This window comes from Centruroides sculpturatus, unplaced genomic scaffold (genome assembly GCF_000671375.1).
Source record: "Centruroides sculpturatus isolate CEXI.00-Female unplaced genomic scaffold, Cexi_2.0 scaffold1198, whole genome shotgun sequence".
In the NCBI taxonomy this organism is placed as follows: domain Eukaryota; kingdom Metazoa; phylum Arthropoda; class Arachnida; order Scorpiones; family Buthidae; genus Centruroides; species Centruroides sculpturatus.
This window is the reverse complement of record NW_019385412.1, coordinates 50,544-66,775: the sequence shown is the minus strand read 5'-3', so window position 1 is coordinate 66,775 and position 16,232 is coordinate 50,544. Positions and strand designations below refer to the sequence as shown.

The following is a 16,232-nucleotide window of genomic DNA, read 5'->3' as shown; positions in this document are numbered from 1 at the left end:
TTTCATTTTCATGTAGTAAAGACCCTATGCCTTCATAAAAGATGTACTTTTCCTTTGTTTAAGGGTATTTGGGCAATTTATTCTCTGTTCTATTCTCAAGTAAACAATATATACAAGTACAGTACAGTATTTTCTGAGGAAACACTCATACTTATTTTTTTTAACCCCATTCCCGATAACCTGGCATTTTCACAAACTCGGCCACCCTTCGGTCCACATTACGCCGAGTTTTCGAGGCTCTACTGTACTTGTAAATTACAAGTTTTTAATAATACTGACTTGAATATGGAATGATGTACGAAGTCTGTTCAAAAAATATGCAGACTGACATCATAAAACAAAATGTACTTTATGTAGAAGTTACATGTCTGGGTCTCCTTCAAAGTACTCTCTTTCCCAATGCGCACACTTATCCCAATAGTGTTTCCACTTGTTGAAACAGTCCTGGTATGCTTCTTTTGTAATGTCCTTCAGTGCCTTCGTTGCATTTGCCTTAATCTCAGGAATCTTCTCAAATCTTCTTTCAAGGATCTTTTGAGTTTAGGGAACAAGAAAAAGTCACAAGGAGCAAGGTCAGGTAAGGGGTGGGGAAGAACAGCGATCGAGTGTTTGGCTGGAGCATTGTCACGATGGAGAAACCAGTCACCACTCCTCCACATTTCTGGCCTTTTGTGACAGATGGCATCCCTCAGACGTTTCAGAACTTCAATGTAGTAAGTCTGGTTCACTGTGGAGTCTTGGGGGAGGTACTCATGGTGAACAACACCCTTAGCATCAAAGAAAACTGTCAGCATCACCTTGATATTGGATCAAACTTGGCGAGCTTTTTTGGATCTGGGGGACGTTTCACCCACCCACTGGGACAACCCACAGACAGACATCACTGTCATCTGTTTCTAAGTCTGCAATTTCAAAATTTCAGCCCAGTAATAATCCTAATCAGTAATCCAACTATTTTGATCTTCCCTGTCACAATCATTTCATCAATATTTTTAGCACCTTATACTTTTTAATGTCCAAATATTTGATATAACAACATTTTTGAGATAATTTATCCCATAATCAGATCACAAAACATTAAAAATAATCTGTTTTGTTCAAATTGTTAATGATTTTCATGTTAGTTCAAATATGATGTGTTACAAAATTCTGGTTATAATTTAAAACATCTCAGGAACTAAAAAAAATTTTTTATACTACTACTACAACAACAGTGGAAATTACAAGATTTAAATAATGTATAATTGTTAGTTAGATGTTACTTTTCATTATCTTAAATTTAATACTATTTATAATTTAGAAGATGGAATTATTCAAAAGCAGACATTATTATTCAAAACTTTTTTTTTACTTTGTATTTCTTAAATAACACAAAAATAGCTGACTTATTTGTGATAACTATCGGATTCTTATAAAAATAAGTTATTTTTCAGTTCTACATTTTAAAAATTAATACAGTATAGTCTTGTTTTATGCAGAAATTGTGTAAGCAGATATCACATAAAATGGAATTTTGCATTAGTTTGTGCTCTAACTCTTAAACCAGCCCTAGGTGATTGCATGTGTCAAGTGTCTAGACCAGGAATGGCCAACCTGCAGCCCACTGCACCCTAAAATTTTTTGGTACATTTTCATTTAATTTGGTAAAGCATGTCATAATGAAGTAATTGGTACTAGAAAATTTTTATATCTAGAAAACTGTTATGCATTTGGGGTAGTACATACTGTTGTGAACAATTCTTTTTGTGCACGAAAAACATCAAAACTGCTGAAAGAAGTAGGTTGAGTGATTCTTATTTAACTAACATTCTTAGAATTAAGACTAGTACCATAAAAGCAGATAATGACATTATTATAAAAGGAAGGCAATGTCAAAAATCACATTGAATTTGTTTTCATTTTGTATAATTTGTTTTACTGTCAATAATACAGTATTTTTTGTAACTATATACTGTGTATTTTTTATTAAAATTTGATATTCATGTTTTGAACTTTTTAAAAGCATATATTTATATAAGATGCTTTTGTGGCCCGCTGAATATACGTAAATTTCTAATTTGGCGCACAAGGATAAAAGGTTGGACAAACCTGGTCTAGACAATCATTTACAATTAAATACATTTAAAGTACTTTAACAGAAAAAAATATTAATTTTGTTATTTTATACTGTTAATAGCATTTATTTCAAAGTTCCTGCATATGTAGAGCAAAATACATGCAAACCAGAGTATTCATCACAGTAAATAGCATTTGATAGTTCTCTGTGCTAGGAATGTTTAAAGTTGGAGAAGCACAGACAGATTTGATGACTAGAGTAGATTAACCTAACTTGGATCTCAAAGCTTTGACTATCAACCCCTTCAAGGATTGTTTGATCCTTACTGACCTCTCTTCTTTTTGTTTTGTTAATATAATTAATAAATAAATCTGGTGAGCTATCATTACTGGAAATCCTCACATGATCTACATACAGTACAGCACCATAAATTATCATATACATAACCCATTGGACTATTAATTTTTAATGAACTGACCCCTTGTCGACCAACTAATTGTTTGCTGTCTGTGAAAACACAAATCTGCATAAACAAGACTACTGTAAATTTTAATTAAAATACAAATAATTATTTTACCTTAATTTCTCTCCCCGACACTTTAAAAATTTTATCGTAATGATCTAAGCCCAAAGTAGAACTTCGATCGGAATATGGTACAAAAGTATTCGTGGCAAATCTTCGAAATAAAGACGTTTTTCCGACTCCATACTCTCCACAAAGAATTACTTTCTGTTCGGGTAATTTTATTGTCGCCATTGACCATACTTATGAATTCACCTAAAATCATAATGATAACATTATAAATATATGCTACAAATATTATATATTATTACATGGATGTGGATTTAAATAAAACAATTAATTTGCCTTTAAGAATGTGACTAGCAAAAAATAAGAATAAATCATAATTTAAACATCAAATGATATTTATGTTGTTCTGATAATTTAAAATAAAACTAAATTCCATTTGTAGAAAATTACCAGTATTATTATTCTAAAACTTTATTTTATCTTTTTTGTTTAAATAATTTTAACAAATCAATTTTTATATATTTTGGCTCATTTTAATATAAATATAGTATTTATTCCAATAAACAACATGCTGTCTATAAACATTTTTCATCTTGCACTAAATCATTTATTACCATTTGGCTACTATTAGAGGTGACTTATTTTCATTCTATGGGAATAAGTGTGACTATTAATGAAATAAAGTGAAAAAAGTTTACTAGATTTATCATTATTCAATTATTATACAATAACACATCACTCAAAACACACTTTATTTCAACATACAGTAAGAGTAACGATGCCGAATAGAATGTGCAATTTTTCAGTTTAAAATAAGTGTTATCTTCCACCAATAGAGAGTTTGCTTACTATAGACAGTGCTCCAAATGAGAGGAAGTGTCTATAACTTTTTTGCACCTTGAAGTTACGCTGTTTATTAGAATAAATACAGTATTTCACAACGCAAATAGTTTAAAATTTCTGTTAACTTTTAGAACTTTTTTCATTAATTATATGTGTTTGGTTAGTATGTCAAATATTTTAAGAGGAGTAAAAGATAAAAATAAAATAGATTTGAATAAGCATTTTATAATTACCTATAAACTAAACCGAAAATTATAAATTAATCAAATGATAATGCAGGATTAATTGGACTATAACTTAGCTAATTGAATTCTTCTATCTGGGACAGATATCTATATTAATTTAGAATATTCTAGAAGAAAAGACCTAATTATTAAATTTAATGAAAGATGGCAACTTAATTGCCTACATTTATTCCAAATTACTTTATATATTAGCCAAATTATGGCCCAACAAATTTTTAGAATATGTGCATAAAATAAATCTGGAGGATATTAAAGATTTTTCCTTTGTTCAAACACAATATAGTGCAATCACTCGATCACTTGGCATTTTTCATCATTAACTTTTATTCAGCTGATACGCTTAAGAGACTAGTGGTAACTTTTTCTTTGTGTAAAGAATTATTAAAGAAAATTAAAAAATCCTGCCATGGATGTTCATTGGTCATCACAATTTTTCCAAGCCAACCTGATTATCTCAGTGACACTGAAACTAAGAAACATCATGATGGAACTGGAGAGAGTATCAATAGATTGATGTTCTATCATGGCTGATGATTATATCCCGGTCATAAGGTGCTACAAGTGCTGTGGGCTGGACATATGTCCAGCACCTGCCCAGACTGCCAGAGATGTAGCCACTGTGCCCATAGACACTCCTTCAAGAATTGTGACCGGGTAGGGAAGGAACTGAAATGCGAAAATTGTCATGCCATGAACAAGGCCCTTTCTGAAGGAAAACAAGTAATGACTAACCACAATGCTTTCTCAAATCAATGTGCCTGTCTTAAATACTGAATTAGACAAATCTCCGCCACAATGTATAAATAATTAGGACTTCTTTGGGTTCTCTTCTATTTTCTGTCCTTCCAGACTTCTAATATGGACCACAAGGATACCAAGCTTACAAGCAAACTGCGGATTCTTCACATAAATCTGCAACGGTCTAAAGCTGCCAGCACTGAGGCCCTCCATGTCTCGATGGAGGAGGGTATTGATATTCTTTGCATACAGGAACCTTATCTGGTGCAGAGCAAAGTGCCTCTTTTTTGGCAATCTTCATGTACACGCTTCCCCAAACTCCATTACTCCCAAGGGATTGTGATATGTAATAAAAACATCAATGCAAGATTGGTTCAGAACCACTGTAATAAGTACTACACCACTATTGCAGTGGAGCTCTTTTACATTACTCTATATATTTTATCCTTCTATTGCTCCCCATTGGAATCACTGAAGCCTGCCCTGCATCTCCTGGAGCAAACCACCAATACGTTGGATGGCAAAAATGTTTTCATCTGTGGGGACTTCAATGCCAAATCGCCGATGTGGCATAGTCCCTACGAAGATCCCAGAGGAAGAGCTGTGTTGGAGCTGATGGCTGTGGCGGTCCTTCACTCTGTCAACTCCAGCCCGCTTCCCATTTTCTACTTGGACACAGGTGAAAGCTGGGTGGACATCTGCCTGGTCAACGAAAGCATCAAGAAACCATGGTCTAAAGTGCAGCACAGGGGATTGTCAAACTGCCAGCGATCATAGGTACTGTACATCCAGACAGAGTTATATGGACTTCAACTACAATGCAAAATGAGTATAGGACGATCTGGGAAAATTTCGAAAATACCCTGAAAAATATTTGGGCTTCTCCCCAAATTATCAATATCACTACACATGCAGAAGTTGACAATGTAACCTTTTGGGTCAGCACCTCTTTAGTGCCCTGTCAGGATTGACACCATCATGTTTATTAGAACATGGAAGCTGAGATGGCAATTACTATGTCACACCGTCGCGCAATTCCATAAATGGAAAGACAGATTTGTAATGTCAGCTGATCAAGAGACAGCATGTGGAAGTGACTCAAACTACACTTAACAATTAACAAGGATTTAATTAAAAATAAATTGGATAAGATACAGAGGTTCTAAAGTTTGGTTGCGGAGAGAGAGTTCACATAACGAATGCGAGGTGCATAAATACCTGGTGATAAAAGGTGATCTCCCAATGGAGCTCTCGTTGTTGGATAATAGTTCCGATGGTGATTAGTTCCACTATAATATCCACTAGCACAATGATGGCACAAGGTATCTAAATGGGCACTGGTTGACGATATTCCTGGAGTAATCAATGTGGGTTTCCTTTGATGGAGGGACAGACGACGACTGACTTTTTTCGGCCGTCTCTGGCGATATTCACAGACGATATCGGCTGTCCAGAGGTTAAAAGATCGTGAGAAAGCGTCGTGTTGCCTTCGAGAAAATGTAATGGGAAACTTTCTCAGGTAGCTACGAACAACAATTGTTACGTAACTCGAACAATATTAATATTAAAGTCTAGTTCTAATATAGGAATTTCTGCTACCTCACATCACTCCGGCCTTTTGAAAATCGGGCTTGTTTGTGAAGGTACAAGTTCGATTTTATATGGTGATATAAGAACATAAATGGGTAACTGTCGGACTTTTACTCTCTCTCTCTCTTTTTCCTGTTTCCATGTTGGTAATAGGAATACAAGTTATGAAAACAAAGATTATTATTGTTTATTTAATGACTAGTATACAGATTCGGTTTTACTCTCTCTCTCTATTTGCGTTATGCAGTTAAAATAAAATACATGGACACGTGGTTAAAGGTAAATATAAATGTTTTTTCTCAGCCAGTCAATACCCTTTTGCTACCTAGCAGTTGTTATACTTTCTAATTATTTTGCACTTTGGCGCGATCATCTTTAACCTGATTAATCTTTAACCGTACTTTTTTTGTATACGTGGGAGAGGATATTCTTACTGGTATGCGACTTTGCGGCGGATATGGCTTTGTAGTAGAGATTGCGTCTAATGTTTTTGGATTCGGCGATGTTGTTGAGGTTTGGCTTGCTCAGGGTCAAGATGGTGCAACTGGCAAATGCACTGCATGGCAAGTGTATGTTGTGGGTTCAAGCCCTGCCCTGGGTAAATTCTTTTCTTCCAGATGATTCTAAATTATTTAATAAATTATTAAAATTATAATTACTAATTTAATTAAGAGATGGCACCTAACATCTACTTCTAGTAGCAAATTACTTAGTATTAATCATTAAATTAATGGAGTTATAACATGATTATTTAAGGCAATTGTTTGGTTATGTTTCTATATACATGTTGGTGTCGCAATGTTTGATATACTTCTGAAATGACTTTAGATACACTCCCTCGATAAATGTAATTCTTCTGCTGTAAAATTCTGTTTGTTTTCTTCATGACAAATGATAATTTGGCTTCTTAAGCTCAGCAATCAGGCTCTTTGACCTTTTCATCTTCACTGTTCAAAAATGTCTCATCAGTATTACACAGTATAATACAGTATAATCATGGCGTACTATTGGTTGATCCTCTGCTGTGACACAGAAATACTGTAGGTTTATGCAAATTAGTCTAGAAATTACCAGAATGAGCATATTCTATCATTTTCAGATGACTGTGCTAATAATCTATCATAATGTTTGTGTTATATTTTACATATCTACAAAAATAGTCGTTAAAATACTTGATATGAAATCAGCATCATTCTATCAGTTAGAAAAAGCAACAAAAGCTGACAATATTATCTAACAAATTCTACACTGTACATCTTGGCATTCAGAATTATTCTATAATTTTGAGATTGGGTTATATAGGCTATATGAAATTCAAGCAAAATTACAGAAAAAATAATTTTAGTTGTAGAAGAATAAGAGGAGAAGAATGATGACAGTCTGAGCTGAGAAGAGCAGGAAAAATTCTATGGACAGAAAGATATTATATAACAGAAAGATTCTATGGAATGATAGTGCATATTTTTCAGAAGATAAAGAAATAAAAGGACAAGAAAATTTCTGGCAAGCAGAGAAATTATGGATTTATAAACATGATTTAGAAAAAAGTTAGTCAACATTAATGACTTTGACTCCCTCCCTAATGCAGAGAAATGGTACCCAGAGAGAAGTGTATAAGGAAGGAAGAAAGCAAAAAGATTTGTTAGGGACAAAGACCGGCAATGGTTAAGTTTATTGATATTAAGTTTAAATAAGAAAATAACAAACAGTAATTAATAACAAAGTTTAAATTTGAATTTTGTATTAAAATACAAAACTGAATTGGACAACAATTGTTTTGTCTAATTCTAAAACTGTTAAAACAGGATATATTCTACCTTCTGTGAAATCGGAATTTTTACCGAATTTTCCGATTAATATCCTGCGTTTTCCTAAACCCCCAATTAAATTTTCCGTTAAACCCTAAACTAAAATCTAACTAAAAAAAGGGAAAAATTCCAATCTCCCCTTTCGTTCAAAGTAAACATCCGTCCATTTCGAAAATAATCCCACATTCCAACTCCAAAGTTGATAGTTAGCATGGGCCCGGGGACAACTTTGACCCATCCAAGTACCTTTTACCTCACAACAATTGGTCACATGACCATTCTCCTATAAAAGCCACTTGCTTCCCCTTCTCTGTGGAGTTGTTCATCAACCGCCAACTACAATTTCCTTGAATATTGTGTCCTATCAATATACTGTGTCCTGCGAATTTATTATCCTTATCCTACCAGTTCGAAACCCGTTGGATATCATAATCTTTTTCCTCAAGAATATTTAAAGACATAAAGAGGTATGGAACAAATTTTTGTGAACTCTCTCTCGGCCCTTCGCGTTTTAGGGACTCAGCATTTCCCCTCGATAAATGTTATTGCACCGTCTATGTAGATAGCTAATAAATCGTTGTTTCCTTGTTAAATTGGTGTCCTCTTTTACTCGTATATCGCCTGTCACCTTACCGCCAGCACTCCTCCCTCCTCCACTCGATCCAAACAATTAAATCCCATTACCGCGGGATAGGGAAAAAGAAACATTTAAGCCATCTTGACAGTGAGTGGGTTTAACGACCTGTCGCTGGAAAGGGAGACCTCCAACCTCCCCGGCAGTTCACACTTCTAATTTTTTTAATTTAGTGAAATATGTTTGGAGACTCTGATGATGGTCAGCCCAAAACTACTTAGGTTAGAAGTTTATGTGTAATTAAGATACTCCTAAAAAGCAATAAAGATTCAATTTATTAATTTATGAAGGCATGATTTGTTGTTGTTGTTATAGTTCAATATTTTGTTCCTACAATCAAAACCAAAAATTATATAAACAAACTACAGTACTAATATCTATGATTGTGTAAACAATATAATCAACAATACATGATGATAAAAGCTAATACATAATTTAGGAAATATAAATATGAGATTAATACAAAATGTGTAGGATGCAAAAATTAAAAAATCATAATAAATGGTTTCATTTTATTAAAATTATTATGAAAATATGATGCGAGTCAATTATTGTATGTTTTCTCATTTTACAATGTAATTTATAATGAACATAAAAAATTTTAAAGTCATGTTTTATATATATTTCTGTAATGTACTGGTTGTTAATGAATACTTTTAATTTTTAATAATCATTAATATTACCCTAATATTCACGGTAAAGACCAAAATATAGGTTCGATATATAAGAAAAATAAGAATTCTAAACTCTATAGATTTCATATTAGATACATAAGTAATATATGCGAATAGTATTACTACAGTTATAATCTTTTTCCGTTAAAACTATTTAGTTGTAAGATATTTCTATTTTTAAAAAGAATAAATGTTTAGAAAATTAATTCAAAATTTATTGATCCATGCAATTCTTTAATATTAATGTGATGATTCATTTATATATAAAAGTATAAATCACATCTGTCATTACAGCACTTAATATTGTTAAAGTAAAATGTAAGTACCGAAAGATTTTTATAATTATTCATTAACATTTTCAAAGATAAAATTGTCGTCATTGGAAAGTTCGATCAAGCAAAGTTTCTATATCAAGTAAGTGATCAAAAAAATATATGAAAATGATTTGTTATTTAAATCTGTAAACATAATTATAAGGAAACTATTTATGTGATTAATATTACCAATATTAATAAACTTAAACGCATGGGAAACACAGTAAAACAGATGTAACGACTATAAATTAATATTAATCTGTACTATAAAAATTTACGTTACAAACCGAATTTTCATCCGTTAACCAAAATTTAAATAGATTATTGACACGCGCACAAATATTTCGGGAAATGTTTTTAGCATACATAAGATATATGTTGATTATCTTAATTCTGAATCGGGAATAGATAATGCAGAACACGACCATTAATTCATAAAAAGATCAATTAGATAGAGGGAGAAAAATCTTACCATGAGAATAGAAGAAATTATAATACCGAAGTCATTTTTTTTTTTTTTTTCAGCTTCACACTTTGAAGCTGTATAGCAACACATTATCAATATGAAATTGCTAAACATAAAAATGCAAATAATTTATTAAATATATTTATATAATCAAAGAAAATTAAATAATAATAATAATAATAAATAGATAACTTAAAACTAATGAAGTTAAATATCAATTTAAAGTTATTTAGTAGATAGCATTGATAAATATAAAAGTTTATATAGAAATATATTGAATTATTTTTATGGTAAATGTATAATAAAGAAAAGTAGCTTAATTCTAGCGATAAAATTGTAATAACAGTAGGTGAAATTAGCACAAATGGCATCTTTATATGTAATTATAACATGTTTACACGAGATATTTAAATAACACGTGACTGGCATCAGTGCAATTCCCGGAATTTTATCATATGGTTTTTAAATGATCGGCGCCATGTGCTTTGCTTCAATTCTTAATTTGTTTCTTTCATTTTTATAACGTACTGAATAATAAAATAAGATAATTATGCAAGATTTAAGATTTTGATATAATACATTACATACTTTACCTCATTAATAATTTCATCTTAGACGTATAAAATTCGTTTAGACAAGGATTTTATTGTTTCTTAACCGTCGAAAAAACCTTAAAATAGCATTATAATTGATGTAATTTACAAATTTTAAAACCAGGAAGAAAGTAATAACACTAACAACGCATATTCCCTATAAAAGCCACTTGCTTCCCCTTCTCTGTGGAGTTGTTCATCAACCGCCAACTACAATTTCCTCGAATATTGTGTCCTATCAATATCTATCGATATACTGTGTCCTGCGAATTTATTATCCTTATCCTACCAGTTCGAAACCCATTGGATATCATAATCTTTTTCCTCAAGAATATTTAAAGACATAAAGAGGTATGGAACAAATTTTTGTGAACTCTCTCTCGGCCCTTCGCGTTTTAGGGACTCAGCATTTCCCCTCGATAAATGTTATTGCACCGTCTATGTAGATAGCTAATAAATCGTTGTTTCCTTGTTAAATTGGTGTCCTCTTTTACTCGTATATCGCCTGNCCATAAATGCAAAGACAGATTTGTAATGTCAGCTGATCAAGAGACAGCATGTGGAAGTGACTCAAACTACACTTAACAATTAACAAGGATTTAATTAAAAATAAATTGGATAAGATACAGAGGTTCTAAAGTTTGGTTGCGGAGAGAGAGTTCACATAACGAATGCGAGGTGCATAAATACCTGGTGATAAAAGGTGATCTCCCAATGGAGCTCTCGTTGTTGGATAATAGTTCCGATGGTGATTAGTTCCACTATAATATCCACTAGCACAATGATGGCACAAGGTATCTAAATGGGCACTGGTTGACGATATTCCTGGAGTAATCAATGCGGGTTTCCTTTGATGGAGGGACAGACGACGACTGACTTTTTTCGGCCGTCTCTGGCGATATTCACAGACGATATCGGCTGTCCAGAGGTTAAAAGATCGTGAGAAAGCGTCGTGTTGCCTTCGAGAAAATGTAATGGGAAACTTTCTCAGGTAGCTACGAACAACAATTGTTACGTAACTCGAACAATATTAATATTAAAGTCTAGTTCTAATATAGGAATTTCTGCTACCTCACATCACTCCGGCCTTTTGAAAATCGGGCTTGTTTGTGAAGGTACAAGTTCGATTTTATATGGTGATATAAGAACATAAATGGGTAACTGTCGGACTTTTACTCTCTCTCTCTCTTTTTCCTGTTTCCATGTTGGTAATAGGAATACAAGTTATGAAAACAAAGATTATTATTGTTTATTTAATGACTAGTATACAGATTCGGTTTTACTCTCTCTCTCTATTTGCGTTATGCAGTTAAAATAAAATACATGGACACGTGGTTAAAGGTAAATATAAATGTTTTTTCTCAGCCAGTCAATACCCTTTTGCTACCTAGCAGTTGTTATACTTTCTAATTATTTTGCACTTTGGCGCGATCATCTTTAACCTGATTAATCTTTAACCGTACTTTTTTTGTATACGTGGGAGAGGATATTCTTACTGGTATGCGACTTTGCGGCGGATATGGCTTTGTAGTAGAGATTGCGTCTAATGTTTTTGGATTCGGCGATGTTGTTGAGGTTTGGCTTGCTCAGGGTCAAGATGGTGCAACTGGCAAATGCACTGCATGGCAAGTGTATGTTGTGGGTTCAAGCCCTGCCCTGGGTAAATTCTTTTCTTCCAGATGATTCTAAATTATTTAATAAATTATTAAAATTATAATTACTAATTTAATTAAGAGATGGCACCTAACATCTACTTCTAGTAGCAAATTACTTAGTATTAATCATTAAATTAATGGAGTTATAACATGATTATTTAAGGCAATTGTTTGGTTATGTTTCTATATACATGTTGGTGTCGCAATGTTTGATATACTTCTGAAATGACTTTAGATACACTCCCTCGATAAATGTAATTCTTCTGCTGTAAAATTCTGTTTGTTTTCTTCATGACAAATGATAATTTGGCTTCTTAAGCTCAGCAATCAGGCTCTTTGACCTTTTCATCTTCACTGTTCAAAAATGTCTCATCAGTATTACACAGTATAATACAGTATAATCATGGCGTACTATTGGTTGATCCTCTGCTGTGACACAGAAATACTGTAGGTTTATGCAAATTAGTCTAGAAATTACCAGAATGAGCATATTCTATCATTTTCAGATGACTGTGCTAATAATCTATCATAATGTTTGTGTTATATTTTACATATCTACAAAAATAGTCGTTAAAATACTTGATATGAAATCAGCATCATTCTATCAGTTAGAAAAAGCAACAAAAGCTGACAATATTATCTAACAAATTCTACACTGTACATCTTGGCATTCAGAATTATTCTATAATTTTGAGATTGGGTTATATAGGCTATATGAAATTCAAGCAAAATTACAGAAAAAATAATTTTAGTTGTAGAAGAATAAGAGGAGAAGAATGATGACAGTCTGAGCTGAGAAGAGCAGGAAAAATTCTATGGACAGAAAGATATTATATAACAGAAAGATTCTATGGAATGATAGTGCATATTTTTCAGAAGATAAAGAAATAAAAGGACAAGAAAATTTCTGGCAAGCAGAGAAATTATGGATTTATAAACATGATTTAGAAAAAAGTTAGTCAACATTAATGACTTTGACTCCCTCCCTAATGCAGAGAAATGGTACCCAGAGAGAAGTGTATAAGGAAGGAAGAAAGCAAAAAGATTTGTTAGGGACAAAGACCGGCAATGGTTAAGTTTATTGATATTAAGTTTAAATAAGAAAATAACAAACAGTAATTAATAACAAAGTTTAAATTTGAATTTTGTATTAAAATACAAAACTGAATTGGACAACAATTGTTTTGTCTAATTCTAAAACTGTTAAAACAGGATATATTCTACCTTCTGTGAAATCGGAATTTTTACCGAATTTTCCGATTAATATCCTGCGTTTTCCTAAACCCCCAATTAAATTTTCCGTTAAACCCTAAACTAAAATCTAACTAAAAAAAGGGAAAAATTCCAATCTCCCCTTTCGTTCAAAGTAAACATCCGTCCATTTCGAAAATAATCCCACATTCCAACTCCAAAGTTGATAGTTAGCATGGGCCCGGGGACAACTTTGACCCATCCAAGTACCTTTTACCTCACAACAATTGGTCACATGACCATTCTCCTATAAAAGCCACTTGCTTCCCCTTCTCTGTGGAGTTGTTCATCAACCGCCAACTACAATTTCCTTGAATATTGTGTCCTATCAATATACTGTGTCCTGCGAATTTATTATCCTTATCCTACCAGTTCGAAACCCGTTGGATATCATAATCTTTTTCCTCAAGAATATTTAAAGACATAAAGAGGTATGGAACAAATTTTTGTGAACTCTCTCTCGGCCCTTCGCGTTTTAGGGACTCAGCATTTCCCCTCGATAAATGTTATTGCACCGTCTATGTAGATAGCTAATAAATCGTTGTTTCCTTGTTAAATTGGTGTCCTCTTTTACTCGTATATCGCCTGTCACCTTACCGCCAGCACTCCTCCCTCCTCCACTCGATCCAAACAATTAAATCCCATTACCGCGGGATAGGGAAAAAGAAACATTTAAGCCATCTTGACAGTGAGTGGGTTTAACGACCTGTCGCTGGAAAGGGAGACCTCCAACCTCCCCGGCAGTTCACACTTCTAATTTTTTTAATTTAGTGAAATATGTTTGGAGACTCTGATGATGGTCAGCCCAAAACTACTTAGGTTAGAAGTTTATGTGTAATTAAGATACTCCTAAAAAGCAATAAAGATTCAATTTATTAATTTATGAAGGCATGATTTGTTGTTGTTGTTATAGTTCAATATTTTGTTCCTACAATCAAAACCAAAAATTATATAAACAAACTACAGTACTAATATCTATGATTGTGTAAACAATATAATCAACAATACATGATGATAAAAGCTAATACATAATTTAGGAAATATAAATATGAGATTAATACAAAATGTGTAGGATGCAAAAATTAAAAAATCATAATAAATGGTTTCATTTTATTAAAATTATTATGAAAATATGATGCGAGTCAATTATTGTATGTTTTCTCATTTTACAATGTAATTTATAATGAACATAAAAAATTTTAAAGTCATGTTTTATATATATTTCTGTAATGTACTGGTTGTTAATGAATACTTTTAATTTTTAATAATCATTAATATTACCCTAATATTCACGGTAAAGACCAAAATATAGGTTCGATATATAAGAAAAATAAGAATTCTAAACTCTATAGATTTCATATTAGATACATAAGTAATATATGCGAATAGTATTACTACAGTTATAATCTTTTTCCGTTAAAACTATTTAGTTGTAAGATATTTCTATTTTTAAAAAGAATAAATGTTTAGAAAATTAATTCAAAATTTATTGATCCATGCAATTCTTTAATATTAATGTGATGATTCATTTATATATAAAAGTATAAATCACATCTGTCATTACAGCACTTAATATTGTTAAAGTAAAATGTAAGTACCGAAAGATTTTTATAATTATTCATTAACATTTTCAAAGATAAAATTGTCGTCATTGGAAAGTTCGATCAAGCAAAGTTTCTATATCAAGTAAGTGATCAAAAAAATATATGAAAATGATTTGTTATTTAAATCTGTAAACATAATTATAAGGAAACTATTTATGTGATTAATATTACCAATATTAATAAACTTAAACGCATGGGAAACACAGTAAAACAGATGTAACGACTATAAATTAATATTAATCTGTACTATAAAAATTTACGTTACAAACCGAATTTTCATCCGTTAACCAAAATTTAAATAGATTATTGACACGCGCACAAATATTTCGGGAAATGTTTTTAGCATACATAAGATATATGTTGATTATCTTAATTCTGAATCGGGAATAGATAATGCAGAACACGACCATTAATTCATAAAAAGATCAATTAGATAGAGGGAGAAAAATCTTACCATGAGAATAGAAGAAATTATAATACCGAAGTCATTTTTTTTTTTTTTTTCAGCTTCACACTTTGAAGCTGTATAGCAACACATTATCAATATGAAATTGCTAAACATAAAAATGCAAATAATTTATTAAATATATTTATATAATCAAAGAAAATTAAATAATAATAATAATAATAAATAGATAACTTAAAACTAATGAAGTTAAATATCAATTTAAAGTTATTTAGTAGATAGCATTGATAAATATAAAAGTTTATATAGAAATATATTGAATTATTTTTATGGTAAATGTATAATAAAGAAAAGTAGCTTAATTCTAGCGATAAAATTGTAATAACAGTAGGTGAAATTAGCACAAATGGCATCTTTATATGTAATTATAACATGTTTACACGAGATATTTAAATAACACGTGACTGGCATCAGTGCAATTCCCGGAATTTTATCATATGGTTTTTAAATGATCGGCGCCATGTGCTTTGCTTCAATTCTTAATTTGTTTCTTTCATTTTTATAACGTACTGAATAATAAAATAAGATAATTATGCAAGATTTAAGATTTTGATATAATACATTACATACTTTACCTCATTAATAATTTCATCTTAGACGTATAAAATTCGTTTAGACAAGGATTTTATTGTTTCTTAACCGTCGAAAAAACCTTAAAATAGCATTATAATTGATGTAATTTACAAATTTTAAAACCAGGAAGAAAGTAATAACACTAACAACGCATATTCACGACACTTACTCAACAGAATGGATGGCAGAC

The 16,232-nt window shown here is 31.7% G+C and overlaps 1 protein-coding gene across 4 annotated transcripts in view; it reads right to left on the bottom strand.

Moving 5' to 3' along the window:
* Positions 1 to 16,232, bottom strand: part of LOC111638695 (ras-related protein Rab-30-like) — a 60,422-nt gene that overhangs the window by 2,333 nt on the left and 41,857 nt on the right. The window contains exons 1-3 of one of the 4 annotated variants that reach the window (XM_023384448.1): positions 10,494 to 10,643; positions 9,907 to 10,006; positions 2,634 to 2,834 (exon numbers count right to left, since the gene is read on the bottom strand). In XM_023384448.1, the coding sequence (XP_023240216.1) occupies positions 2,634 to 2,813 (180 nt within the window). In that variant the 5' untranslated portion in view covers positions 2,814 to 2,834; positions 9,907 to 10,006; positions 10,494 to 10,643. Of the gene's footprint in view, positions 1 to 2,633; positions 2,835 to 9,906; positions 10,007 to 10,488; positions 10,644 to 16,232 lie in introns of those variants that run through there. The other 3 variants (XM_023384447.1, XM_023384446.1, XM_023384449.1) reach the window with 3 other exon arrangements.